The 27,704-nt window shown below is 49.0% G+C and overlaps 1 protein-coding gene across 1 annotated transcript in view; it reads left to right on the plus strand.

The window, feature by feature from the left end:
• The first annotated feature begins 1,308 nt into the window (after positions 1-1,308).
• COL23A1 (collagen type XXIII alpha 1 chain) overlaps positions 1,309-27,704 on the plus strand; it is a 313,742-nt gene continuing 287,346 nt past the window's right edge. Inside the window, exon 1 of the mRNA XM_082723689.1 lies at positions 1,309-1,826. Within this exon, the coding sequence (XP_082579815.1) occupies positions 1,542-1,826 (285 nt within the window). The 5' untranslated portion in view covers positions 1,309-1,541. The remainder of the gene's footprint in view (positions 1,827-27,704) is intronic.

Genomic DNA, 27,704 nt, shown 5'->3' on the forward strand with positions numbered 1-27,704 from the left:
GCTTAGGGAGTGCTCTTCAGCCTATTTATTGGGCACACACGGGATTTTAGCATAGCCCCAAGATCTACATGAGCCTCATTTACCTAAGGAAGGTCATGGCTACAAAGTTGTAGAGGTAGTAAGATGCCAATCACTTCTGTTTTATCCCAGTCTCAGAGGTGGTTTTCACCCTCTGAATTAAGGGAATAAGGAGGGACATACCAGCTGGACGTCCTCAACAGTTTTCAGAGATGACTAATCTAGCCACTGACATGAATAATCCGCAGACACCCAGAGAGCAAGGGGAAGATATAACAGGTCTTTTTCTTAAATGAATGAATGAATGAATGGTTGTGGAATTGCCCAAATCACAAAGTTCCAAGCCAGCAGTGCGTGATTTTCTTTGAGTATTACCAACGATACTGGAAGCATAATAGTGAGACCCATTTTCGGATATGAGTACACTTGATAGGAATGTGTGACCAGGCGGAGACCCAGCCTGACTTTCAGCCTTTCTTACCTTTCTTAGAAAGACTAAGGGCTTATTCGTTCTCATTAAGACCTTCCTATCTAAGTCTGCAGCAGGACCGCGGGATAGCTCAGTGAGTTGCTACTGGATTATTATTTTGGGCCAAGTGGTGCTTCCACAACGGAATGAAGGCATCACCTGAACAAAAGTTGGAGCTCTTTCCCCCCATCTTTTCCATGCGTGATAGTCTCGATTTTCTCAAACGAAAACCCTCTCTAGGTCAGCGGCGAGGTCTTAACAATTTCTGCTCCCAGCACCCCATGTCTGGCACCTAATAAATGGTGAGAGCGCTGAGATTCTGCTTGGTGAGATCACAAAGCGGACCGCGTCTCCAGGCGCGAGTGCGCAGAGATCGCTTTCGGCCACCGAGCGGCGCCAAGGCACCATCCAGGCCGGACCCACTAAGTTTTCCACGGGGTTCGAAGTTCTCAACTTAAAAAAAAAAAAAAAAAAAAAAAAAAAGGTGTCAGAAAGGTTAATTCACAAGTTTAGGGGCATTTCCCCCAGGCACGGATGATGCTCCAGCCAGAGGTGGGCTGCAGAAGACGCCGTGTCTTCTCGGCGAGGAGAGGAGAGGAGAGGACGCACCGTAGTCCTCTCGGGATCGCGGGGCACCCGGGCCTGGGGAGCCGCGGAGGTGCGCGTCCGGCAGCGGGGTGCAGCCCGGTCCCCGGGACAGGTGAGGAGGAGGTCCGCGCCGCGCCAGGGGTCCGCCGGGCGCGCGCGGTGGGTGGGGGCTCGGAGGAGCCGGCTCCCGTCCCTCCCCCGCCCCTCGCCGCGCGGGGCCGGCCGGGCCGCTCCTCCCCTGGGTGGGTCCCGGCTCCTTTTCTGGCAGGGTCTATTTGCATAGAGGAAACTGCCCAAAGTGGCCGCTGTGGAGAGCTGGCGGCGGAGAGGGGGGCGTGCGCCGTGCTCCGCTACTGCCCCGAGGCCAAGCCCCGCGCCCGGCCGACCTCGTGCCTCGGGCTCTCCCGCCTGCGCCCGCGGCTCCCTCGCACCGCCCGCTCGGAGACCCACGCGCGACCCGCGCGCCATGAGCTCGGGCCAGCGCGCCGGCGGCGACGCGCGGAAGGACGGCCCGGCGGGCGGCGGCGTGGGGCGTCCCGCGACGGCAGCCGGGGCCTGGGCGGTGAGCGCTGTGTGCCTGCTGCTCTCCGTGGGCTCTGCTGCCGCCTGCCTGCTGCTGGGCGCCCAGGCGGCCGCTCTGCAGGGCCGGGTGGCGGCGCTCGAGGAGGAGCGGGAGCTGCTGCGGCGCGCGGGGTCGCCGAGCGCCCTGGCCGCCTGGGCCGAGCCGCACCTGGAGCGCCTGCTGCGCGAGGTGAGGGGCGCGGGGCGCGAGGGCGGCCGGGGACCGCGGCTGGGCGCGGGCTGGGCGGCCGTCCCCCTGAGGAGGGGTCGCCCGTCCACCCGGGGCCTGCGCGGCGGCGGGAGGCTGCGGGTGCCGGTGCCCGAGGGGGTCCTGGCGTCTTCGCTCCAGCCGCGGGGTCGCGCGCGGTCGCGGGCGCAGCGGCCGCGGGAAACGCGAGCTGGACGGGCGGCTTCGGGAACGAGCCGCGGGGAGGGAGAGGGAGGAGAGTACCTGCGGGCTTAGATATTGTGCCAGACTTGGGGTCGAGTCTCCACGGGGGTGCGCGCTCGGACCGGTCGCCTCCCGCCGGCGCTGAGCGCTTGGCCTCGCGGTGTCGGACTAATATGTGCCTGGCTGGTGTGGGAAGTGTCGGGTGACTCGTCACCGGGAGCCTGGCAGCCACTGTTCCCCGTGCTGGTGTACCTGGAGAAGAGCGGGCTCCCGAGCAGGCCGGCGGCCACGGCGGAGGGAAGCCGAGGCTGGGCCCTTAGAGGGTTATAGCCAGCCCCACCTTCCCTGCCCACCTCCCCCCAGAAAGGGCTCCGAGCCCCTCCATCCTAGAGATGCGGTGTTCTGAAGCTCTTAGAGCTGAGTGCCCACCCAGTGCCAACGAAACCTGGTAGAATGAGGGGAAGAAAAAAACCACCACCAACAACACGATTCTGGCTTCCAAACGGTGCAGATATATCTGAATTTTCTTGGACTTGTTGGAAGTGTCATAGAGGACGCTGTGACACGAGTCCTAAGATCGCTTGCCGTGTGTCTTCAAAGCAGACACCACACTTAGAACCTCAAAACCCTCATCCATCCATCATGTTCGTGAAAACCTCCACGTTTTGTGCGGCAGTGCCCCTCCCCAGAGAACCGAGACAGGCGGGTGGACTGGCCAGGGGGTCTCCTGGTTGTGCTCACCTCCCTTGCCTGAACCACCCCTTCCTCCTGGGAAAAGCAGATCCCTAGTAGACTGCCTAGGGGCGCACCCTCAGTTGTAGTGGGGGAAAGCCCTAGGGTTTCAAGATAGAGGAGAGAAAGATAGGCCTGGCCTGTTACTGGCCATTCCCCTCAACTGTGCGTGCTGTGATCTTTACTCATGCATCCCATGTGTATCCATGGTTGAGTGCATTTGGGATTTGGGGGGAAATGGGAGAAGATTGCACCACACCTTCTAGTCCCAGGTACTTATTTCTTATGAGTTTAATTGAAGCCAGTGTTACCTCTCTTCCAGCAGCATGCTCTGGGGGCAGAATTGCTGGTTCTTGGGTCGATTTCCTTCTTTTCGTCTTGAAAGTGCCCCAGACTTCGGAAGTCTCCCCAGAGTCCCACTGGTGACTGGTGCTGAGGCTTTTATAATTGCAGGCCATTATCTTTTTTGGCAAGTCCCTAGAGACCAGGGTGTTGAGTTGATTTATGGAGGCCCAGGAACATTTCTATCTGTTAGTGCAATAACCAGAGCCGTTCTTTCCAAGAGGAGACCCCTCTTAGTAAAAATAAACCGCAAGCCCAGACTGAGTCCATCAGAAATCCCGGTACAGCCTTTTTACAAGGAACCTGCAAATTGTGTCCAGGTTAATGGTGGTGGGAACGGGGCTGATGTCCTGGCAAAGCAACCACTGCTGAAAAGGGTGGCTTCCCCAAGCCCTGGATCTTGAGGATTAAGGATCGGAGGGGAGAGACTGCAGGGGCTTTATTCTTGTCCCCCTCCGGCGGCAGTGATACCACCTGGGTGAGACTTCATGTCTCTCCATCTCTGTCCCAGTCTCTCTGCTCTCGGTTAGAAAGGCAAAGGGCAAATTTCACATCCAGGGATTTCCACTTGAAATTCATCCCGCAGGGCATCCCGCAGGCTAGTGTGAGCTCAGGACTTTCAGTGGGCAGGCTGTATTTCTAGGTAACTAAACTTGGCTTAGTTGGGTTTAGTTAGTTGAAGAGCAGATGCGCTTGATGCACAGATTGGAGGATGGAGAATCAGAGATGCCACGGCTCAGTGCACTTGGAGTTGAGCTTCTGGCTATTTGGGGACCCCTGTGAGAAGGCATCTCTCTCCCAGGGCACCAGTCTGTTCCTGCAACAAGCTGTTCTACACCAGTGTCACTGGATGGGACATGTAAGCCCCCTGGCACAGATGAGGCCAGGGGGAGGGGGGTGTGTGTAGGAGGCGTGGAACTCGAGCCCAGGACCCTGAGATCATGACCTGAGCCAAAGACAGTGCTTAACCGACTGAGCCACCCAGGTGCCCCGGTAATTGACTTTAAATAGATGTAAAGACACTTTTCTTGAACGGTTATATAGGAAGGACAAATTAATACTGAGCTGAAAATCTCTGAAGGGAAGAACATTTGAACTTGAACATGGCTTTCAGTTCCGATTTGTTTCCAGTGAAGCCTCTTTGGAGTCTGTTGCTGAAGTAGTTATGCCTGCAGCTTGTCCTTTATCAACAAGCTTGTTTTCAGAGTTTCAGAGGCAAAAACCACATCCAAACTGAGGAAGAGAAATCCTTGCCAACCATACACCACTTTAATGTCAGGAAAAAAAAATTACAAAAATAAGCCAACAAAAGCCACTGTTAATAGGGGACCCGATGTCTTTGTTCCCTTGGGAACAGAACTATGACATAACTTTTTTGGGGGACTGGCTGATGTGCCTGATAATGTAGATAGACAAGCTACAAAAAAGGAATATTCATGCTAACTGGGGGACTATTAAAGACCCTTCCCATGATCCAAAAATGAAAGAAACGGTTTGCGGAATATAAAAAAATCATTAATGATAATATCTTCCTTATGACCCCAAAATATAAATGCACAGCAGGCATCTGATGTTATGTTTTTAAAGTGCCTTAAATAGGTTCCCGGAGTCATCACCCCCCCACTCGTTATACCTATAATTACAGTATTACACCAGCTTAAATTTTAGAGTAAATAAAATAGCTTTCATACTCCAGTAACAAATTTAATGCAAGGATTAAAGAAATATTTAGCCGTATTCAGAGGAGAGCATTTCCAGCTTACAATGGATTTATTGTTGGCTCTTGGTCTTCCATTGTCCAGACCAATCAGTTTGAAAACAAGAATTTCCGCCCCTACCATCGACTACTATATGTATTGGTTAAATTACCGTAAAACCCAGAATCACATGCAGCTTTTTCGGCCTCTGCGGCGGCCTGCCACATGTCAGGACCACTCTACGGTGAACGCGTTAATAAAGAACCAGTTTTGAATCTCACTGGCACAGCAGGAGACGGGAGGGTCAGTCGTAGCCACATTTGTTTCCTTGACATTTCCTGACTCCCAGACCAAAAAGTTCTTTTCCGGTGACTTCCTGGCATGCTCATTTTCTCCCTTTGCTCTTTCCTTCTTCGTGTGTGTGTGTGTGTGTGTGTGTGTGTGTGTGTGTTTGGGGGGGGGAGCCATTTGGGAGAGTTTATAAAGTAGCAACATGTTTAGGAAAAGGTGAAAGATTTATGCTATCTGAAAAGAAACCAGAGTACTAAAACATAGCGGTGTCTGGATGGCTCAGTCCCCTGAGCGTCTGTCTCGTGGTTTCGGCTCAGTTCCTGATCTCAGGGTCATGAGATCGGGCCCCACGTTGGTCTCCACGCTGAGCACAGAGTCGGCTCGTCCCTCTCCCACTGTGTGCCCCCATCCCCACTCATCTTCTCTTTTCTCTCTCAAATAAATGAACCTTAAAAATATAGCATGTTTAGAATGAGCCAACACCAGGGTGCCTGGGTGGCTCAGTGGGTTAAGCCGCTGCCTTCGGCTCAGGTCATGATCTCAGGGTCCTGGGATCGAGTCCCGCATCGGGCTCTCTGCTCAGCAGTGAGCCTGCTTCCTCCTCTCTCTCTCTGCCTGCCTCTCTGCCTATTTGTGATCTCTCTCTCTGTCAAATAAATAAATAAATAATCTTAACATTTGTTTTTTTTTTTAAAGATTTTATTTTTTTATTTGACAGAGAGAGATCACAAGTAGGCAGAGAGGCAGGCAGAGAGAGAGAGGAGGAAGCAGGCTCCCTGTGGAGCAGAGAGCCCGATGCGGGACTCGATCCCAGGACCCTGAGATCATGACCTGAGCCGAAGGCAGTGGCTTAACCCACTGAGCCACCCAGGCGCCCAATAAATAAATAATCTTAAAAAAAAAAATCTTTAAAAAAAAAAAAAGAATGAGCCAACGCCAACAGTCAGGGCATTTCTTTCACAAATGTATTTTGGAAATGTTTGGATCGGATCTTTACATACCGGTATCGAAGGTTTGAGGCATGGCTCTGGAGGTTGGATAGTCCGAAAACTGAATGAATTTATCCCAGCTTGTAGAGAGGGCTTGGGTTCTACCATTTACGAGGTACATCACCTGACCTCGTCAACTTCCTGAGGCACCCCTTCCTCTTTACTAAGGGGCAGCTCAGAACTACCTATGTGGGGACAAGCAAATACAATAATATAGAGGAAGGTGTTGGTCACTAAGTGCGCTTTAGATGGCGAGTGGCAGAGTGGCTGAGCGTGGTGCCTCCCACAATATAGTCGTTGCATCATCTTGCATGACCGCTGGAGCCTGGAAGTTAGTCGACAGTTCTGAGTTAGTTCAGTGATTCCACCACCAGTGGGGACCCAATCCGTGCCTGCCATTCCCTTGGCTTTTCCTCATGGTTCCAAGATGGCTGCTGCAGCTCTGAGCTCACATCTTCTCGCAAGAGTAACCGAGGTAGAAGGGAGAGGGGCAGGAAAAAAAGACCTCTTGTCAATAGGCTTTCTCTTTTGTTTGAGTTGGGGAAGGGGGGAGGTTCCCAGCACCTCTCAAAAGACTCCCTGTATGGCCACTGACCGGAGCCAGTGCCCATGATTGCCATCATCCTGTCACTGGCAAGGGTAATGGGGTTGCCACAGGAGGCTTGGACAGATCTTGATTCCTCCCCCCAAGGCTGGGCACGTTGCCGCTGGAAGAGAATGGGGGCTTTGCTAGGAAGGAGTACTGGGAATGTTTTGGGGAGCAACCAAGCCAGTTAGGTGGGTGCTGTAGAAGGTGACCCCAGAAGAGGGTGGGGTGTGCAGGGGTGGGAGGAGGTGGTCATCCACTGGCTTACCACCATTTTCATACCCACAGCCCCTTTGGGAACACTCCTCAGCCACAAGATTTCTGTTTCCTGTGGGGTCCTGTCTCCAGTTCTGCCCCCAGCCAGAGTCAAGGGCAAGGTTGTGTGTTCGGGGATTCTCTCTGGCACAGCCCCATTCTTGGCAGTTCGTGGTCTGTAACCCTTCAGTGGGTGCTGTTCTAACCCCACAGTGACTGGGTGGATGGGAACACCTCTATTACCCAGCAGTAGGTAGAGGAGGCTAGTGAGGCTGGAGGAGCTGGCTTGGCCACAAGGACAAGGAGATCGCTGCACTCAGACTCATACCTGTACCTGTTAGATGTGTGCACAGACAGCCTTCTTCTTCGTCTTCCCTGACCCCCAGCCGTGGGTGTGCGGGGCATTTCTCAGGAGCCCGATGTCACCGTGGCCCCCAGATTCCCTTCCAGAATTTGCTCAGTTACAGCCGTGGTCCCAGAGCTTGATGTCCCCTTTCCCTTCAGGAGCCTAATATCCATTAGATTCAGACTTTCTACACATCCCTGGACTCTTGCACATTCAAACAGCAATGTGACCGGGCCCCCACTCAGACTGGCTTAAATTAGAAAGGGAATTAGTCAGGGCACCTGGGTGGCTCGGTTGACAAAGTGTTGGACTCTGAATCTCAGCTCAGATCTTGATCTCAGGGTTGTGAGTTCCAGCCCTGCAGAGGGCTCCCTGTTGGGTGTGGAGCCTATTTCTTAAAAAAAAAGAAAAAAGAAAATGTAAAGGAAAAGGGACTTCATCTGCTAGGAGGTTGCCACAGCTTTGCCTGGCACCGTGTGTCTTGGCGATTTTGTGGGATTGCTTGGAAGAAGAAGTGGTCTGGACAGGGGGGTCATAGGTCACCGTCTCAGACTGAGCTACTCTGACAAAATGGCATAGCCATGTATTTTGAAAACAAATGTTTATTTCTCATAGTTCTGGAGGCTGGAAGTACAAGATCAAGGTGCTAGCCGATTCGGGGTCTGGTGCGTGAGTGCCCCTCCCTGGCCACGCCCACTGCCTCGTTCACAGAAGGCCGGCTGCACTGCGTCCGGCTTCACTGCGTCCTCGCGTGGTAGAAGACTCCCTGAGGTCTTTTTAATGATCCATTAATCCCATCATGAGGCTCCTCCCTCGTGTCGTCATCACCTCCCAAAGGTCCCACCTGCTAGTACCACCACACTGAGCATTAGGTTTCAACACAGGGCGGAGCTCTGCGCACTAGAACCCCTGCCCTTCGGCTTCAGGGCCCTACAGGGTTTTGATGCAATCCTACACCTTCAGAGACGCCGTCTTCTCTTCCAGATTTCTCCCCGTTTCTCCTTTCCCACTAATTAATTCTCTCCCCCCACCATGAGGCTTTGGGAAGTGTTGCTAGAAAATGGCGTGCTTCCAAACCTGCTCTTTGCAAGGCAGGTGTAGACCCTTCCGTCTTTGCCCTTCGCTGCGCACCCACCGACTGTCCAGCTGCCCCTACTGCTGAACTGTGGCCACCTCCATATCCAGGATGTTAGACCCAGTGTTGGCCAACAGCCTGCCATTTTGGCTACCCTTCCCTTTCTGCCTTTCCTTTAAAACAACAACAACAACAATAAAAAACCTGAAGTGTATGTTGCTTTCATATGATTGTTATTGATAACCCCACCAGCCTAAGGACTATTTAACATTTTGCATCATCCCATTCAATCCCCAATCCTGGGACAGAGTTACACCTACCCAGTGCTAACCCCAGAGCTAACCATGGATATCTTGCTTGTGTGCATTCCGACCTTATGTCAAAAACATTTTTCCAGGTGCTACCCAACCTTTATGGTCATGTTTCACAAATGCATCTGATCCCACCAATGGAATCTGTGTCTTTTGGTCCTTGAAGAATCTAGGCTTCCTCATTGTTGTCGGCACCAAAAATGGCCAGTGGCTTCCCCGGGCAAATGTCTTCCTCCTGTTATTCTCTAGGATGTAAGTTAACTGCCTAAAAAGGAATATCTTTGGGGCTTCATTTTTTGTTTCGTAAATTTTAGAATATCCTGGTTTGCTTGGTTTGCCCCGGCCAGGCTCGCTTATCCACCTGTGGTATTCCCAGACGCTACCCTCGTGAGGTCAGGTTTTATGACGGGGAGCGTGGATCCTTTCTGTCTTTTGGTTGGATTTTGAATTTCCTTTGGATTTTTTGTTGTTGTCGAAAGCGAAGGGCAATTAATAAGAAAGCCTTAAAACGTGATCTAGAAAAACCGACCACCCAGCTCTGAATCAGGCCCCGGTTTAGGTTTGGGGGCAGCCCTTTTCCGGAGAAGCTTTTTGGGAAGTGCCAGGCCTCGCCACCCACTGTGCGCCCCGTGACTTGTTTCAGACTCTGTGAGCAAGTGTAATTTGCCTCTGGGAGTGCCCTCTGGAGGCCACACACAACCTCTGACTCCTCCCCATTCTGTTGTCCCCACATGTAGGGTCGGGATTCATCTTTAATTGTTGACACAGGTCCTCAGAAAACATCCCGGAAACAGATTTCAAGACCAGGACGGAGCGAGAATCCTTGGGAGAAATAAAAACCACATTGGCAGATGTAGTTTTCAAGGGAGGCCTGTCCCTTTGCTTCGGGTGTCCAAGGACGGCTGCACGGCGGAGACTGAGGGCCTCTCTCGGCACACATCTGGGCAAAAGGGTTTGTGTGGATTTTGCGGCCCCACCCCAGCCTCCCACCCCACCCCCAATCTCCCAGCAGGTGGGCTGCATCTTTGCTGCGGGGATAGCCACTGGCCCTAGGTGGGAGCGATTGTCTGAACCTGTGACCTGACTCCTGGTCCTGAGCACTTTTCCTCAGCCTCAGGATAGACTCTCCTGGGAAGCCATCATCATGTGTGGTGCAGTAGCAGCCTTTTCTGCCAGTGTGGGCATTTTCCGCAGGGGGCAGACGTGTAGGGGGCGGGGAGCGCTTTCCCTTTAAGCAGACCTGAGTTCATAACCCAGCTCTGCCATTTCCCTGCTGAGTCACTTGGGATCAATGACTGCTTTTCCAAACCTCTGTTTTGCCCATCTGTTTTTGTTGTTGTTGTTTTAAATATTTTATTTATTTCTTTGAGAGAGGGAGGGGGACAAGTAGACTCTGCATTGAGCACAGAGCTTGACACGGGGCTCCATCCCAGGACCCCGAGATCAGGACCTGAGCCGAAACCAAGAATCAGACGCTCCCCGACTGAGCACAGGCTCCCCACCCCACCAGGTGCCCTTGCCCGGCTGTTAAATGGGGTTTATAATACTTGCCTCATGAGGTTTCTGTGGGGATTAAACAAGCTGATATGCCCAAAGTGCCCCAGACGTCGCACATGGCCTGTGCATGGCTGTTCCTAGCGGAAGGCTTCTTTTGCCTGATCCAGAAGGAGCATGCATGTGTGTCTGCCAGTTGGAGAGGAGGCCCCATGGTCCCTTTAACACTGGGATTCCACCAGCCTCTGGAGGCCACACAGAAATGGAAAAGGTATTAACCTAGGTCTGGTGTCTGCGTCAGTGACGGGAAGCGGACTGCTTGGTCACCGAGGAAAACCAGGCAACGAATTGGCTTCCTAAGTCCATTTTTTTCCTCCCTGGTTTCTTGTTTAAGTGGAATGAAATTTTTCGTTTAAACACACACACATGCGTGCGCACACATTCATGTTTATGACCAAAATAAAAACCTAATTATTCATGAAAATTATTAGATGGATTTTTCATTGCAAAAGGGCATCCAAACACCTAATAAATTCACTTTAAATAATAAGTCTGTTCCCGCGGTTACGCAACATGGCACAAACACCCCCCAAATGCTCATGATTAACCTGATGGATTAGAGGCCTCACACACATCTGCTTTAAGTCACATCAGTAAATGAGAAAATCTTTATTTTTTTGATGTAGCCGCAAAATCGGGGTGGGGGGAGTAAGTGCTTTCAAAATGGGTAGTTTCAGCTTCTAAAATGGATTTTGCCTCCAACTTTGCGTTGTGAAACAAGTCATAAAGCAATTACAGTGATTTCTGGGGTTTTAAGGAGACAGTTTAAATAAAACCTATCCAGCTTTGGGCCTCCCAGGAGGATCTTCACACACGCAGAAACGCAGTCTGTCCATTGATGTAACGGTGCTCTTTCCGTTGCTGTTCGCCCCGTCTTTTCAGTCCTATGGTGTCTGCAATAAAATGAAGGGCAAGTTCATGTGGCCATTGGACTGGGGTGTATGGCCTGTGTGTGAGGGTGAGCTGCTGTGAGGTCTGGAGGGCATGAGAGTGTGTGTAGCTGGTGCGTATGCACGTGAGAGCAAGTGTGCATGTGTGTGAGTGTATGTGCATGCATGTGAGTGTGCACATAGATATGCATGAATGTGCATGTGTGTGCACAGAGATGCATGAATCAGTGCATGCGTGTTCATGCACGTGAGCGTGCACATAGAGATGCACGAATGAGTGTGCATGTGAGTGTGCACAAGTGTGAACGTGTGCATATAGTGTGTGTGCACACATAAGTTTGCATAGAGGTGCATGCGTGTGCGTGTGCACGCACGTGAACGTGTGCATATAGATGTGTGTGCACACATGTGAGTGTGCATACTCATGAATGAGTGTGCACGTGTGTGAGTGTGTGCACACACACCGTGCAGAGACGCATGAATGAGTGTGCATGCATGCGAGTGTGCATGTACGTGAGTGTGTGCAGAGATATATGCATGAGTTTGCCTGTGTGTAAGTGTGTGCATATAGATGCATGTATGTGTGTGGAGTGTACACACATGTGAGTGTGCATACAGATGCATGTGAGTGTGCATACATGTGGATGCACACATAGATGCATGTGAGTGCGTGTGCTTGCGTGCACATGGGCGTGTCTGTGCAGGTATGTGCCACAGAGCTTATTCCACTTGGGTCCTCCTGAAAGCCTGTTCCACTGGGCCCTCTGAGCTCCTATCCTGGGTGGCAGAGCAGCGACATGTGGGTCTGGGTCTGAGCTGCCTCCAGCCGGCTGCAGTGGCTGGGGACCCAAGCCCCTACTTCCTCCTCTGCAAAGAAGGTGACTGTGTCTGCTTTGCTCTGTTTCCCTGAGGATGAAGTGACACTCACTTCCCAGGACAATGAGTGAGCCCTCAAGTGGCTCCTTGCCCCCCCACCCCGCCATAGCAGGTCTCACACCCAGGGCTTCTAATGGGGTGAGCTGGAGAGAGAAAGATGCCTCATCCCAGGCAGGTGGTCCTGGGACGATTCCTTCCTGGGCTTTCTCCTGGCCTCTTCTTTAGCACCTGGCCCTTCTGGAAATGCTGGGTCTCTCTGGCAGACCCAGCTGCCCTGCATCCTTCTTGTTCATCTTCCCAAATAGCCTCAATGTCCCCTTACTCCCCATCCTCCCTCAGTGCCTCCCATGGCCTCTGGCCTCTCCGCTCCCAGACCAGGCGTCCGTGTCCTTTTAGCCTCCCCACCATGTCCCCAGCCATCTGTCCCCATAGCAGGTGGGTAGCATATTGGGGAGACCCTATCTGTCTTCATCTGCTCAGGCAGCCTTAAGAGAATACCACAGGCAGGGGGCCGTAAACAACAGAAGTAGAGTCTGGAAGCCAGAGGTCGGGGTGTCAGCTGGGTGGGTTTCCACGGAGGCCTCTCCTTGGCTTGCATCTGAGCGTGCCCTCCCCGTGTCCTCTCTCCTGGTCTTCCTTCTGTGTGTCTGTGCCCTAATCTCCTCTTCTAGAAGGACATTAGCCACACCTCAGTTGACCTCCTTTTCATATAATCACTTCTTTACAAGGCCAGGTCTCCAAATACAGTTACACTCTGAGGTACGGGGCTTAGCACCTCAACATAAGGACTCTGGGGGACTGCGAGGCGGCCTGAGATGTTGTTGAATCAGATGACAGGCCAGGAGAAACCGCAGGCGTTCCCCGTGGATGCGACCAAGAGGCCGGGCTCAGGGGAAGCAGGCCACCTCGGTGTCGGCATTGTGATTGGCCTGGCTTGGTGACAGCGGTGGTGGGAGAAGCCGGGCTGGGGTGTGAGATGGCTTTGGAGGCCCTGCCCTTGAGGTGGGGGGCAGCCTGAGGGCTCCCTCAGCCTCTAGAAAGCCATGGTGGAGACTGTCCACTGCCCATCCAGGGCCGTGGATAGTTATTTAGTTCCATCAGCCTGGTGCGGTGAATCTTTGAAAGTGGATTCTGAAAGGAAGGGATGTGTGTCTTGGAAAAATCATAAATGGGAACATGAGGGGCGCCTGGGTAGCTCAGTCAGTTGGGCATCTGTCTCGGCTCAGGTCAGGATCCCAGGGTCATGGGATCTAGTCCCTCATGGGGCTCCCTGCTCAGTGGGGAGTCTGCTTCTTCTGCCTGCTGCTCCCCCTGCTGGTGCTTGGGCTCTTGCTCTCTCTGACAAATAAAATCTTTAATAAAGAAATGGGGGGGCGCCTGGGTGGCTCAGTGGATTAAGCCGCTGCCTTCGGCTCAGGTCATGATCTCAGGGTCCTGGGATCGAGTCCCGCATCGGGCTCTCTGCTCAGCAGGGAGCCTGCTTCCCTTTCTCTCTCTCTCTCTGGCTGCCTCTCTGTCTACTTGTGATTTCTCTCTGTCAAATAAATAAATCTTTAAAAAAAAAAAAAAGAGGGGCTCCTGGGTGGCTCAGTGGGTTAAAGCCTCTGCCTTCAGCTCGGGTCATGATCCCAGGGTCCTGGGATTGAGCCCCGCATCGGGCTCTCTGCTCCGTGGAGAGCCTGCTTCCTCCTGTCTCTCTGCCTGTCTCTCTGCCTGCCTCTCTGCCTACTTGTCATCTCTGTCTATCAAATAAATAAATAAAACCTTTAAAAAAAAAAAAAAAGAAAGAAATGGGAACATGAGGGGCGCCTGGGTGGCTCAGTGGGTTAAAGCCTCTGCCTTCGGCTTGGGTCATGATCCCAGGGTCCTGGGATCGAGCTCCACGTCCAGCTCTCTGCTCCACAGGGAGCCTGCTTCCTCCCCTCTCTCTCTCTGCCTGCCTCTCTGCCTACTAGCGATTTCTCTCTCTCTGTCAAATAAATAAAATCTTAAAAAAAAAAAAGAAATGGGAACACGAATTAAGGATTGCTGAAGAATTGCATCTTGTTTGCCCACTGAATGTTTCAAAGCATGCCACTGTGTTTCAGGACTAAGCAGGGATGTCTAAGGAAATGGGTGCCGTGTGGTTGGGAAGTCGCTCAGCTTGCCATGGGACTCACTGACGAAACCCACGTTCCTTAGAGAAGCATCTCTAAGCTTCTTGCCAAACACTGGGGTTGGGCTAGGTGCTCTTGCCAGCTGTCTTCCCTTGACTCTGCCGGGGTTTACCTTGCACCAAGGTGGAACCCCCAAGCCCAGTGGGGTGAAGTGATGCCTTCTGACCCCAGGACACCTGCTCCCCTACCCCAGGGCAGGGGGATGGTGGTGGTGGCCAAGCCTGTGGGAGCCAGGGACAAAGTGTTTGTTTTTTTTTAAATCATTTATCATTTTTTAAGGTATATTTGACATATAACGGACTCCAGATATTTACAAATTACTATTTGAGACCTTGTGGCCATATGTGTGCAGATGTGAACCCATCTCTGCAGTTAAGGTAGAGAATATCTGCACCACCCTCAAAAGCATTGCCTGCCCACCTTGAACTCTGTCCCTTCCCACCTGCCACCCAGGTGTGGCTGATTTCTTTCACTTTTGATTTCATCTTTTTTTTTTTTTAAAGATTTTATTTATTAATTTGACAGAGAGAAATCACAAGTAGACAGAGAGACAGCCAGAGAGAGAGAGAGAGGGAAGCAGGCCCCCTGCTGAGCAGAGAGCCCGATGCAGGACTCGATCCCAGGACCTTGAGATCATGACCTGAGCCGAAGGCAGCGGCTTAACCCACTGAGCCACCCAGGCACCCATCATCTTTTTTTTTTTTTTAAAGGAAATATATATATATATATATATATATATATATATATACACACACACACACATATATATATACATATATATATATATACACACACACACATATAAATATATATATATATAAAGAATGATACAGAATTGTGCTTTTTTTTCAAGGGGTAGGTTGTCTGGTTTCCTTCACTCAGTATAATTATTAAGAGGTGCATTGATATTTTTGTATATATTATTAGTTCATTCTTTTTCCTTACCCCTGCTTACCAAGTGCTATTTCATTATACAGAGAGGCCGTCCTTTGTGTATCCCCTCAGTGGAGATTTGGGTTGTTTCCAGCTTGGGGCCATTACAAATAAAGCTGCTGTTAACATTTGTGTCCAAGTCTTTGTGTGGACACATGCTTCCATGTCTCTTGGTTATAATGACCTTGGAATGAAATGGTTGATTGTCTGACAGGTGTATGATGGACTTGACAAGAAGCTGCCTAGCTGTTGGGCAAAGCCATTGTATCATTTTACATTCCCACCAACAGCATAAATGGAACAAGAGTTCTATCTATCCACGTAATGCATCCTTTTCCTTCTGGTTGCTTTTTAAAAAAAAAAAGATTTTATTTATTTATTTATTTATTTGACAGAGAGAGATCACAAGTAGACAGAGAGACAGCCAGAGAGAGAGAGAGAGGGAAGCAGGCCCCCTGCTGAGCAGAGAGCCCGATGCAGGACTCGATCCCAGGACCTTGAGATCATGACCTGAGCCGAAGGCAGCGGCTTAACCCACTGAGCCACCCAGGCACCCATCATCTTTTTTTTTTTTTTAAAGGAAATATATATATATATATATATATATATATATATATATATATACACACACACACACATATATATATACATATATATATATACACACACACACATATAAATATATATATATATAAAGAATGATACAGAATTGTGCTTTTTTTTCAAGGGGTAGGTTGTCTGGTTTCCTTCACTCAGTATAATTATTAAGAGGTGCATTGATATTTTTGTATATATTATTAGTTCATTCTTTTTCCTTACCCCTGCTTACCAAGTGCTATTTCATTATACAGAGAGGCCGTCCTTTGTGTATCCCCTCAGTGGAGATTTGGGTTGTTTCCAGCTTGGGGCCATTACAAATAAAGCTGCTGTTAACATTTGTGTCCAAGTCTTTGTGTGGACACATGCTTCCATGTCTCTTGGTTATAATGACCTTGGAATGAAATGGTTGATTGTCTGACAGGTGTATGATGGACTTGACAAGAAGCTGCCTAGCTGTTGGGCAAAGCCATTGTATCATTTTACATTCCCACCAACAGCATAAATGGAACAAGAGTTCTATCTATCCACGTAATGCATCCTTTTCCTTCTGGTTGCTTTTTAAAAAAAAAAAGATTTTTTTTATTTATTTATTTATTTGACAGAGAGAGATCACAAGTAGGCAGAGAGGCAAGCAGAGAGAGAGAGAGGAGGAAGCAGGCTCCCTGCTGAGCAGAGAGCCCAATGTGGGACTCGATCCCAGGACCCTGAGATCATGACCTGAGCTGAAGGCAGCGGCTTAACCCACTGAGCCACCCAGGCGCCCTTTCTGGCTGCTTTTAACATTTTCCCTTGATCACTGGTTTGAAGGAATTGCCTTGGTGTGATTTTTGTCATGTTTATGGTGTTTGAGTTTCCCTGAGATTCTTGGATCTCGAGATCCAAGGGTTTATACTTTTCATCAAACTTTGAACAATGTTCTGGCCCTCACTGCTTCAAATATTTTTTGCTGTTCTTTCTCTCTATCTCCCCCTCAATTTGGGGACTCTGCTTATCTGTGCACTTGAAGACCCAAAGTTCACTGATGCCCTTCTTCTTTTTTTTTTCTTCATTTTTTCTCTCTGTGTTCATTTTGGATAATTTTCGCTGCTGTCTTCAGGTTCACTAATCTTCTCTTCTGTGATGTCTAATCTTGCCATCAATCCCCTCTGTCCTGTTTTCTCACTCTAGAATCTCAGTGTAGGTATTAAAATCTTTGACACCTCTGCTGAACTCCCTGAATGTGTGCCTTGTGGTCACAAGCCTTGTTTTACAGTCTACGGGGGCTAATTCTAACGTGAGAGTTGTGGGTCTGTTTCAGCTCACTGATTTTTCTGCTCATTATGAGGGCTGTTTTCCTGCTGGTAATTCCTTCTTTCCTTCCTTCCTTTCTAAGATTTTATTTATTTATTTGACACAGAGAGAAAGAGAGCACAAGCAGGGGGAGCAACAGAAAGAGAGGGAGAAGCAGGCTCCCCTCTGAGGAGGGAGCCCAATGAGGGGCTCGATCCCAGGACCCTGGGATCATGACCTCAGCTGAAGGCAGTTGCTTAGCCAACTGAGCCACCTAGATGCCCCCTCACCCCACTGGTAATTTCTTATCAGACGCCAGATGTTATGAATTTTACCTCATTGGGTGTTGAATATTTTTGTATTTTCTTTTTTTTTTTTTTAAGATTTTATTTATTTATTTGACAGAGAGAGACAGCAAGAGAGGGAACACAAGCAGGGGGAGTGGGAGAGGGAGAAGCAGGCCTCCTGCTGATCAGGGAGCCTGATGGGGGTCTTGATCGCAGGACCTGGGATATGACCTGAGGTGAAGGCAGATGCTCAACAACTGAGCTACCCAGGCGCCTCTGATATTTTTGTATTTCTGTAAATTTTTGTGAGCTCGTTGGGTTACAGTTTGGAAATAGATCCTTTGGGTCCTGATTTACGATCCATTAGCTGGGACCAGAGCCATGTGTAGCCTAGGACTGATTACTCCCTATCTCAGGGGCAAGACCCTTCTTGGTGCTCTACTCTGATTTGTGACTGTGAATGACTGGCTGGGGGAATGGGCACCCTTCCTAGTCTGTGTAAGAGCTAGGTGCTATTCCTGGTGTTCTTTTGGGTGGTTCTCCCCCTGGCCTCAAATCATTGCCTCCTGCATATACTGATAAGGGCCCCAGGGAACACCTGCGAAAAACCCTCCCAGATCTCTGGTTCTCTTGGGTCCTCTGCTCTGCAGCCCCAACTCTCTGGCATCTCTGGACTCCTAGGTCCATCTCTTTTTTTAAAAAAATTATTTTATATAAATTCAATTAATTAACGCAGAGTGTAGTATTAGTTTCAGAGGGAGAGGTCATTGATTCATCATTTGCATAGAACACCTGGTGCTCCTTCCATCACGTGCCCTCTCCTTAATGCCTGTCACTTAGTTACTCCATCCCCCCACCCACCTCCCCTCCAGCAACCCTCAGTTTGTTTCCCAGAGTTAAGAGTCTCTTATGGTTTGTCTCCCTCTCTGATTTTGTCTTACGTTCTTTTCCTTCCCTTCCCCTAGGTCATGATCCCAGGGTCCTTTTGTTTCTTATGAATGCAGTCATATGATAATTGTCTTCCTCTGGTTGACTTATTTCACTTAGCATAATATCCTCTAGTTCCATCCACATTGTTGCAAGTGGTAAGATTTCATTTTTTTTCTTTTTTTTTTTTGAAAGATTTTATTTATTTATTTGACAGAGAGAAATCACAAGTAGATGGAGAGGCAGGCAGAGAGAGAGAGAGAGAGAGGGAAGCAGGCTCCCTGCCAAGCAGAGAGCCCGATGCGGGGCTCAATCCCAGGATCCTGAGATCATGACCTGAGCCGAAGGCAGCGGCTTAACCCACTGAGCCACTCAGGCGCCCCAAGATTTCATTTTTTGATGGCTGTGTAATATTCCATTGTATATATACACACCACATCGTCTTTATCCATTCATCTGTCAATGGACAGCGGGGCTCTTTCCATAGTTTGGCGATCATGGACATTCCATCTTCCTCTCTCCAACTTCAGAAGGCTGCCAGGCTTCATGTCTGTTTTCTCTCCCTGTGTTGCAGCCTGGAAACTCTCCCCAGGCAGGAAGCTGGAGGCCTTGTTCTCTGTCTGAGATCACTCTCCTTTCCTGCTTGGTATCAGTGTCTTCAAAACCTGTGTTTCCTATGTTTTATTTGCAGATTTTTTCGTTGTTTTTTTGTTTTGTTTTGTTTTTTTGATGGTGCTATTTTATGCAGGAGGATAATATAGTTATGCTACTGTATCTTGCCTGAAAGTAGAAATCCACGATGTGGCTTTAAAAATTTTTTGGAATAATTTTAGATTTATAGGAAAATATGCTTACATATGTACATAACCACAGCACACTCATATTACTATTAACTGTGATATCTTACTCAAGCAGGTAGAGTTCTAAGACAACCTTCAGGATTCCCACTCTTCATGTACATACTTTGTACTCCCCTTCAGTGTTGGCAGCACCTGTGATCATGATAGGATCACTCCCGGGACTGAGTTAGCAGTCAGTTGACTGAGTTCATTATAACGTTTATCCTTGGTAGGCCTGACATAAGCAGGTGAGTCCTTAGAAGGCACTGGGCCCCTCCTGGAGTCAGAGGGATCTGAAGCATGAGAGGGTGTGTGGAGGGGACCACGTGTCAAGGAGTTGTGCATAGCCTGTAGACACTGAGAGCTGCCCCTGGCCAGCAGCCACCAAGAGAATGGGGCTCACAGACCACGAGGAACCACATGGGCTTGAAAGAGGACTCAGGAGTGCAGAAGGAAACACACAGCTGATGCATTGATTTCAGCCTCAGGAAACCATGAGCAGAGAACCAAACTATCTTGTGTCCAGACCTTCGACTGCAGAAACCCTAGTAAATAGGTGTTGTTTGAAGCTGCTGATTTTGTGGCAATTTGTTATGCAGCAATTAAAAACTAATACAATTACTATTAACTAAAAAGGACCAGGTCCAATTCCTTAGTAACAATATCCCACTATTTTTTTTTAAAGATTTTATTTATATATTTGACAGAGAGAGATCACAAGTAGGCAGAGAGGCAGGCAGAGAGAGAGAGAGAGAGGAGGAAGCAGGCTCCCTGCTGAGCAGAGAGCCCGATGCGGGACTCGATTCCAGGACCCTGAGATCATGACCTGAGCAGAAGGCAGCGGCTTAACCCACTGAGCCACCCAGGCGCCCCACAATATCCCACTATTAATCTAGCAAGATCTCAACAGAGAGTAACGTGAGGACCAGCATGAAGTCGCGGGTCCATTCCCACCACCTCCATTTTTTATTTTCCACCTCCAATTTTTAAGATGATTTTAATACACCCAAATTGTGTCTTGGTTGGAGATGGTTAGGATTCTGATTAATAATAGATACATCATATGAGAAAATATTTGCAAATCATATATCTGATAAAGATGTAGTATCCAGAAAAATGTAAAGAACTCTTATAGCTCAACATCAAAAAGACAACCCTATTTAAAAATGGGCAAAGGACGTGAACAGACATGTCTTTAAACAAGACATGCAAATGATCAGCAAGCAGATGAAAAGATGCTCAACATCATTAGTCATTAGGGACATGCAGATCAAATTGCAGTGAAATACCACTCAACACACACTAGGATCTGTTGATGAAGATGGAGAGAAACTGGAACCTTCATACATTGTTGGTGGGAATATAAAATGATTCCACCATTGTGGAGAAGTTTGGTAAGCAATCAAAACACAATATATGGCCTTACCATATGACCCAGCAATTCTATTCTAGGTATATATCCAGGAGAATTAAAAAGCAGGTACTCCAACAAATACATACCTTCATGTTCACCGCTGAACAGTTCACAGTAGCCAAAAGGTGGACACAGCCCAAAAGTTCATTAACAGATGAATGGATAAACCAGTTGTGGTATAGACACCCAGTGCAATATTACTCAGCCATAAAAGGGAATGAAGCTGATTCATTGCTACAGAGTATGGATCTCAAGAACATTATGCTAAGTGAAAGAAACCGGATACAAAATGTCATATATTATGTCATTCAGTTCCAGAATACGTGACTCCGTAGAGACAGAAAGATCGGCAGCTGCCATGGGCTCAGAGGAGGGAGGAACAGGGAGCAGCTGCTTAGCGGGCACAGGATTTCCTTTTGGCGTTATGAATGTTTTGGAACTAGAAAGAGGGAGCTAGATAAAGGGGTGGTTGCACTTGCCACCAACCGTTCACTTCCACATTGTTCACTTTAATTTTATGCTGTGTGAATTTCACGTCAATGCAAAAAATAGATGTGTTATAGAAAATAACAAAGCTGTATCTTAGCGGGTGTTAAAGGACTTTATGATTTCTTTTTTTTTTTTTTTAAGATTTTATTTATTTATTTGACAGAGAGAGAGATCACAAGTAGGCAGAGAGGCAGGCAGAGAGAGAGAGGAAAACAGGCTCCCTGCTGAGCAGAGAGCCTGATGTGGGTGGGGCTCAATCCCAGAATCCTGGGATCATGACATGAGCGGAAGGCAGAGGCTTAACCCACTGAGCCGCCTAGGAGCCCCAAGACATTATGATTCCTTTTTAAAAAAGGGAACGACAGACTTTATTCAGACCTCCCTAGTTTTTCTCTGAAGTCCCTTTCCTGTTCCAGGATCCCACCCAGGATACCAAGTTGCATTCCATTGTCATTTCTCCTTGGTCTCCTCAGTCTATGATGGTTTCTCAGCCTTTCCTTGTTTTTCATGACCTTGGCAGTTTTTGGACATACTGGACAGGTAGTTTGTAGATGGTCCCTCAGTTTGGGTGGCTCTTATGATCAGCCTGGGCTCTGAAGGCTTGGGAAGAATAGCACTGAGGTGGATCGCCATTGTCATGGTGTCATGTCAGGGGTCCACGATGTCACATGACTTATCACTGGTGGCATGAACCTTGACCACTTGGTAGTATCTGCCAGATTTCCACGTTATAAAGTCACCGTTTTCCTTTCTCTGCTCTTAGGAAATGAATCTAGCCTTCACTCAAGAAGAAGGGAATTTAGCTCCACCTCCTGGAGAGGGCAGTATCTACATATATTATTGGAAGATATGTCTCTTCCCACTTATTTATTCAGTCATTTATATCAGGATGGACTCAAGAGTTTCTAACCTATTCTTTGGCTAATAATCCAATATTGTGTTTTTTATTTTGTGGCCAAGTTGTTCCAGCTTTGGTCATTCTGAGCCCTTTCAGGTAGGTTTTGTATTTCTTTGACATAACTCTTTCCCCACCTCCTTTTTTCAGAAAGGACTTTCTTACTTTCCACCACTACAAGGCACTTGAAGTTCATCTTGTATATTTCCTAGCCCAGGCCTAGAACCAGCTATTTCTCCAAGGAGCCCTGGTTCCTTTTCTTGGAAAATGGTATTTAGAAACCAAGATTTGGGTACTAGGTGGGCTTATTACTTCCAGGATATCATTGGTGGTCGGGTCATCTCTGCAGACAGCTAGTGTATAAATGCCTGAATATTCATTCCCCGGTGTACACATACCTATGCATATTATCTCTGTATGTCTCTTCCTGTGTACATTAGATGGGACCTTGGAGTGGCGTCTCTGACTCATCCAGCACCACACGGATCATTCTGTCTTTCCCGCTTTGTGTATTTATAACTTCTTTCTTGGACAACGAGAAGCCCAGCTCTCATCACTCATTCAAACCTAATGTCTACACAAAGTAGTTTCAAAATTGCCAACCTTTCAGAACTGCCCTCTTAATGCTCATTGCCCAGGGAGAAAGTGAGCAACAGCTTTCCTTGCTAGGGTACAGCATCTCTGTAGGCCTCTTTTTGTGTTAGGCCTGATAGTTCTCCATCAAAACACTGTTCCCCCAGTTACTTAGGTCGCCTGCCTGCCTTTTCCCGCTACTTGCTGCAGTCTTAACAAAGTTACATTCATTCGTCACAGCCCATGTTTCATCCAAGGATTCTCTGACCTCCTGGTTGATTTTTTTTTTTTTTTGAAGAATTTATTTATTTATTTGACAAACAGAGATCACAAGTAGGCTGAATGGCAGGCAGAGAGAGAGGGGGAAGCAGGCTCCCCGCTGAGCAGAGATTTCCCCTGGATGCAGGGCTTGATCCCAGCCAGGACCCTGAGATCATGACCTGAGCCACCCAGGTGCCCCCCACTTCCCGGTTGATTTTTAAAGAAAATGTGTATTTGTTAAAGTTCACTCTTTGTGATCTCCAGTTTTATTTATTTATTTTTTAAATATTTTATTTGAGAGAGAGAGAGGGAAAGAGATCACAAGCAGGAGGAGCAAGAGAGGGAGAAGCAGACTTCCCGTTGAGCAGGGAGCCTGATGCGGGGCTCGATCCCAGGACCCTGGGATCACGACCTGAGCTGAAGGCAGACGCCCAACTGACTCAGCCACTCAGCTGCCCCAGTCTTACTGTTTTTGACAAATACACAGTCATGTTGTAGCACCTCCGTGCCATACAGAACATTTCCATCAGCCCCTCACTGTCTTCTTGTATCTCCATGTACTTCAGGCTTGGTGCTCCTCAACCTTCAGCAGCCCCGGATCTGATTTCTGTTCTTTTCGTTCTGTCTGGCCCTGGGGGTGGATGGCAACTTTTTGTTTGTTTTGAGGTATGAAGTTTGCTTGTAAGCAACTCTGTGATCAGAGCTGACTGACAGCTAGAGGCAGGTCCCACCTTGATGCTTACGGACCCCTCTGTGGTCTTAGTGTTCTCATCCATAAAAGGGTAACAGCAGTCCCCGCCTTCTAGGAGTAGGGGGCATATGGGCAGGTCTGAATGAGGTAACAACTGTTAGCACAGTGCCCAGCCCATTGTTAGTAATGAGGAACTCAGTAATAATACTTTGTGTTTGTTATTCTCCCCATCTCCATGATGAGGTATGAATAAAAGAACATCAGAGGCCAGATCTGGCTGCCCTCTTGGGCTGCTGGGGGTAGGGGTCCCTCCCTGTGGGGGCTGGAGCAGAGAGGGTCCTCTGACACTTGTGGTACTAGAATCATCTGTCTGTCATTCACAGATTGATCTCAGCAGGGAGACTTGAGGGTGTCATTTTGGTTCTTCTTCTACTTCCACGCTTTTCTTTTTTAAGCTGAGAAGATAGTATGACAGCACAGTAGGGACTTCTACAGTTGTAAATCACCATAATCCGGACACCCACGGGGACTCATGTTTTGGTAGCTGCTGCCTCCCCATGCCTGAATTTTTACACAGATACAGACTTTTTATTTACGGTATCATAACCCCCCACCCCTTTCTTGCAACGCAGTGTTCCTAATGACATTTCACGAAATATGACAGTTTCTTCCAGGCCCATTGCCCTCAGTCTCTAAACCACTCCCACTGGTTCGGTGTGTGTGTGGGGGGGCAGTTTCATGCGTGTCATTCTTTGCTCCTGCTGATTTTTATTTTCCTGAGATTTCTTCCCTAGGGCAGGAGTCTTCTGTCGAAGAGGCTAGGAACGTCTTTGTAGCTTTATCTGTACCATTTTACAGAAATAAACCGTGACATCCTTCTACGTGTATTAATCTATACTTCATCAAAATGCACCGGTTGGAGGCTGTGATCAAACATCTGCCCGGGGGTGCCAGACTAGTGCTCCCACAGGTCCTTAATATGTTTATCATCCAACAGTGTAACTGACCTTTTCTGAGAACCACGATCTCCCCTTCGCGCCCGATGCCCCTCCCCCACCCCGAAACTTGGAGTCCTCCTTTGTGGGGGGGGGGGGACCCGTGGAGGGAGCAAGTCTCAGCGACTTTTTTCTGAAACCCCTCCTTTATTTACTTTTGGAGTCAGGACTTGTTTGCATATGTAAAACCAGGACCATATTGTTTCCAGATGGGAGGGGTGTTGCCAGATAATTGGATGCAAAAAAAAAAAAAAAAGAAAGAAAGAAAGAAAGAAAGAAAGAAAAAAAAAAGTCGAGGCCTTTAAATCATTTTTACAAACCTGGACACAGAACAATATTTTCTTAGAATTAGAGAAGAAAAGGCGAAGCATGGAAATAAAGATTGTGGGATTGGGTTTCTAATTCAAACATTTCAGCTTGTGTTCATAGCAGTGGCATTTCAAACCCACAGAAGTGAGGGGCCTGGAGAGGGAAGATGGTGGTGGGGGGGGCTTGGGGGACTTGCAGAGGAAACTACAGATTCACCATCTAATCCAGAGGGACACGCGGGGACGGAGTTAGAGTCAATGACCAAACAAAAACTCGATCCCACTAAGCCAGGACCCCACCTACTAGCATTAACTAGAAGATTATCCGCCCCGCCCCGCCCCCCAGTTTCCTGTTTAGTTCTTTATTTTACGATAAGAGCAGTTTGGAAGTAATTGTGCATCCTATCAGTATTTGATAAAGCCTCCCTCCCTTTCAGCCGAGCGGCGCAGAGGTGAGGGGCTGCTAAAGGCGAGTTGGGGTGTAGCCTGAAATGATCCGGTTTTCAACCTGGAAGCGAGTGCGGCTTCCAGTCTGTCTCGCGACGATAAAAACAGACGTCTGGCACAAATTGACCCGCTGAAACGCGAAGGCTGGATCGGTTTGCCGCGTGCAGTTTGAAATCTGTAATAGTATCTGCAAATACGGCGGGGGTGGGGTGGGGGGTGAGCTCTGAGACCCCGCACCCCGCTCTGGCCAGTGTCTGCATCCGCCGGCAGCTTCCACGCTCCAGTTCAGAGGCACGGGTTGCTAGTGGGCGACCGGGCCCACCCAGCTGGGGGTGGGGCTGGGGGTCGGTGGTTGTAGGGCTGGGAGGCTTGGTGTGTGCGGCTGCTGCTGCTGTGGGAGCCTTTCTCACTCCGCCACGCTCCATCCCCCTACACCCCCCAGCTTGCGAGAGCCCAGGGCAGCTCTGGGGGCCTCTGGAGCCTGGGGGTCCACACTGCTCCTAGGGTCGCTCTGGACCAGGTGCACCAGGTGCACCAGAGCAGGAGTAACCGGTAGGGGTCTAGCTGCGACCTGGGACCTGAGACCTGGGAGCCAGCGTCCTATCCAGGTTTTGATTTCTGGGGCAAGCTGAGGCCTTGGGGGGCTGAGAAGGTAGGGGTGAAGATGGGCAAGTTAGTGCATCTAAAGGCATACCCTTCCCCACCCCAAACACTTCCCCCAACCCCCCCCCCCCATTGGTGGTACTTGGGCCATTCAGCTGGGATGGGGGGGCATGACCACAGACCCGCATTCCCTCAAAACCTGCAGGCCTTCACTCCATCTCTGGTGGGTACCAGCCTCTGTGGCTCATCTGTAAAATGAGGGTGAGGCTGGTGGGACTGGAGGTGGACCTGGAAGTACCTGTCAGGTAGCCTGAGCTCCTGGTCCCCTGTGTTTCAGCTAGTGGCAGACCCAGCTTGGCTGAAGTCCCAGCTCCTGTGAAAATTCCAGGCTTGGTGCTTGGGGGCTCAAAACTGGGGGTGCTCTTCTCACCTCCTCTAAAGCAAAGCTTTAAAAATAACAGCTCGGGGGACATCTGGGTAGCTCAGTCCTTAGGCGTCAGCCTTCTCAGGTCGAAATGGAATCAAGTCCCACATCGGCTTCCTGCTCAGCAGAGAGCCTGCTTCTCCCTCGGCGTCTGCTGTGTTCCCTCTCTTGCTGTCTCTCTCTGTCAAATAAGTAAATTAAAAAAAAAAAAAAATCTTAAAAATAACAGCTTGGTGGGCGCCTGGTTGACTCAGTCTGTAGAGGGTGTGATGCTTGATCTCTGGGTTGTGAGTTCGAGCCCCAGGTGGGGCACAGAGACGACTTTAAAAAAAGTTAAAAACAACAGTTTATATGCTTGCTGTACCGTCTTCAAGGTATCTTAAATTTTTATTTACTTATTTTTATGGAGAAAGATGCCATTTAAAAAAATATTTATTAGTTTGTTTTGAGAGAGAAAAGGATAGAAAGGGAGTGGGCACAAGTGGGAGGAGCAGAGGGAGAAGGAGACTCTCAGGCCGACTATGTTGAGCCCGGAGCCTGATGTGGGGCTCGATCTCACGACCCTGAGATCGTGCCCTGGGCCAGAACCACATGTCAAACCCTTAACCCACTGAGCCACCCAGGCACCCCAGAAAGATTATATTTTCATGTTTGAACCTTCTGGTGGTAGTATCACATTTTGTCATTCAAGTTATCCCATTTGGGGTTTCCTTTGTTTAGGAGGGAGATTTTTTATTTGTTTGCTTCCTAGGGAAAAGTTGATACTTTATTTTTATTTTTATTTTTGGTTAGGACTCAAGCCTTTGCTTGTTTGGGGATTATGGGCCCGTCATTTCACTCTTCTGAACCTGGCTTTGGGTTTAGGGACTAATTTCTTTTTTTTTCCAAGCGAGTCCCCTGTGTGCGAGGTAGGGACGGTAACCGGGGCCTCCAAGAGTTTCCTCCGACAGGCCCATCAGGTGATGATTATGCCTCAGCTGGACTGCAAGTTAGCATAATAGTGGAGCTGGGATGTTTGATCCTATTTCTGGGGTAATTCTTTTCCCTTCCCCCAGATCTTCCGCAGGGCTGGGCATGCATAGAGATTCTTGTTCAGTGGACTGAGCCAAATTTTCTAGGCCAAGGATCCCTGCTGGTAAGAAGGAAGGAAGATGTCATCAGGGTGAATTAGGACTGGGCCTGGGGTCTGATGCCCCACGGGCTGCAAGGGATCCAGCAAGGGGGCCCAGGGGGCCCTGGGTTTGGGTCCCATCTAAGGACCAAGGGTGGGTGCCAAGGCCCAGCCTCCCTCTGCTCAGCCCTCCCCTCTTCACAGAGACTACATGGTCACTCTGACTTTTCTGGATTCAAGTTTGAAAATGCTATAACAGGGACGCCTGGGTGGCTCAGTGGTTTAAGCATCTGCCTTTAGCTCAGGTCGTGATCCCAGGGTCCTAGGATTGAGCCCCCGCATTGGGCTCCTTGCTCAGCGGGGAGCCTGCTTCTCCCTCTGCCTCTGCCCTTCCCCCTACTTATGCTCTCTCTTTCTCAAATAAATAATAAAATAAAATCATTAAGAAAAAAAATTAAAAATTAAAAAAAAAAATGAAACCGCTGTAACAAACAGAAACTGCCACCTTTTC

The sequence above is a fragment of the Mustela nivalis genome (genome assembly GCF_964662115.1).
Source record: "Mustela nivalis genome assembly, chromosome: 3".
In the NCBI taxonomy this organism is placed as follows: Eukaryota; Metazoa; Chordata; class Mammalia; order Carnivora; family Mustelidae; genus Mustela; species Mustela nivalis.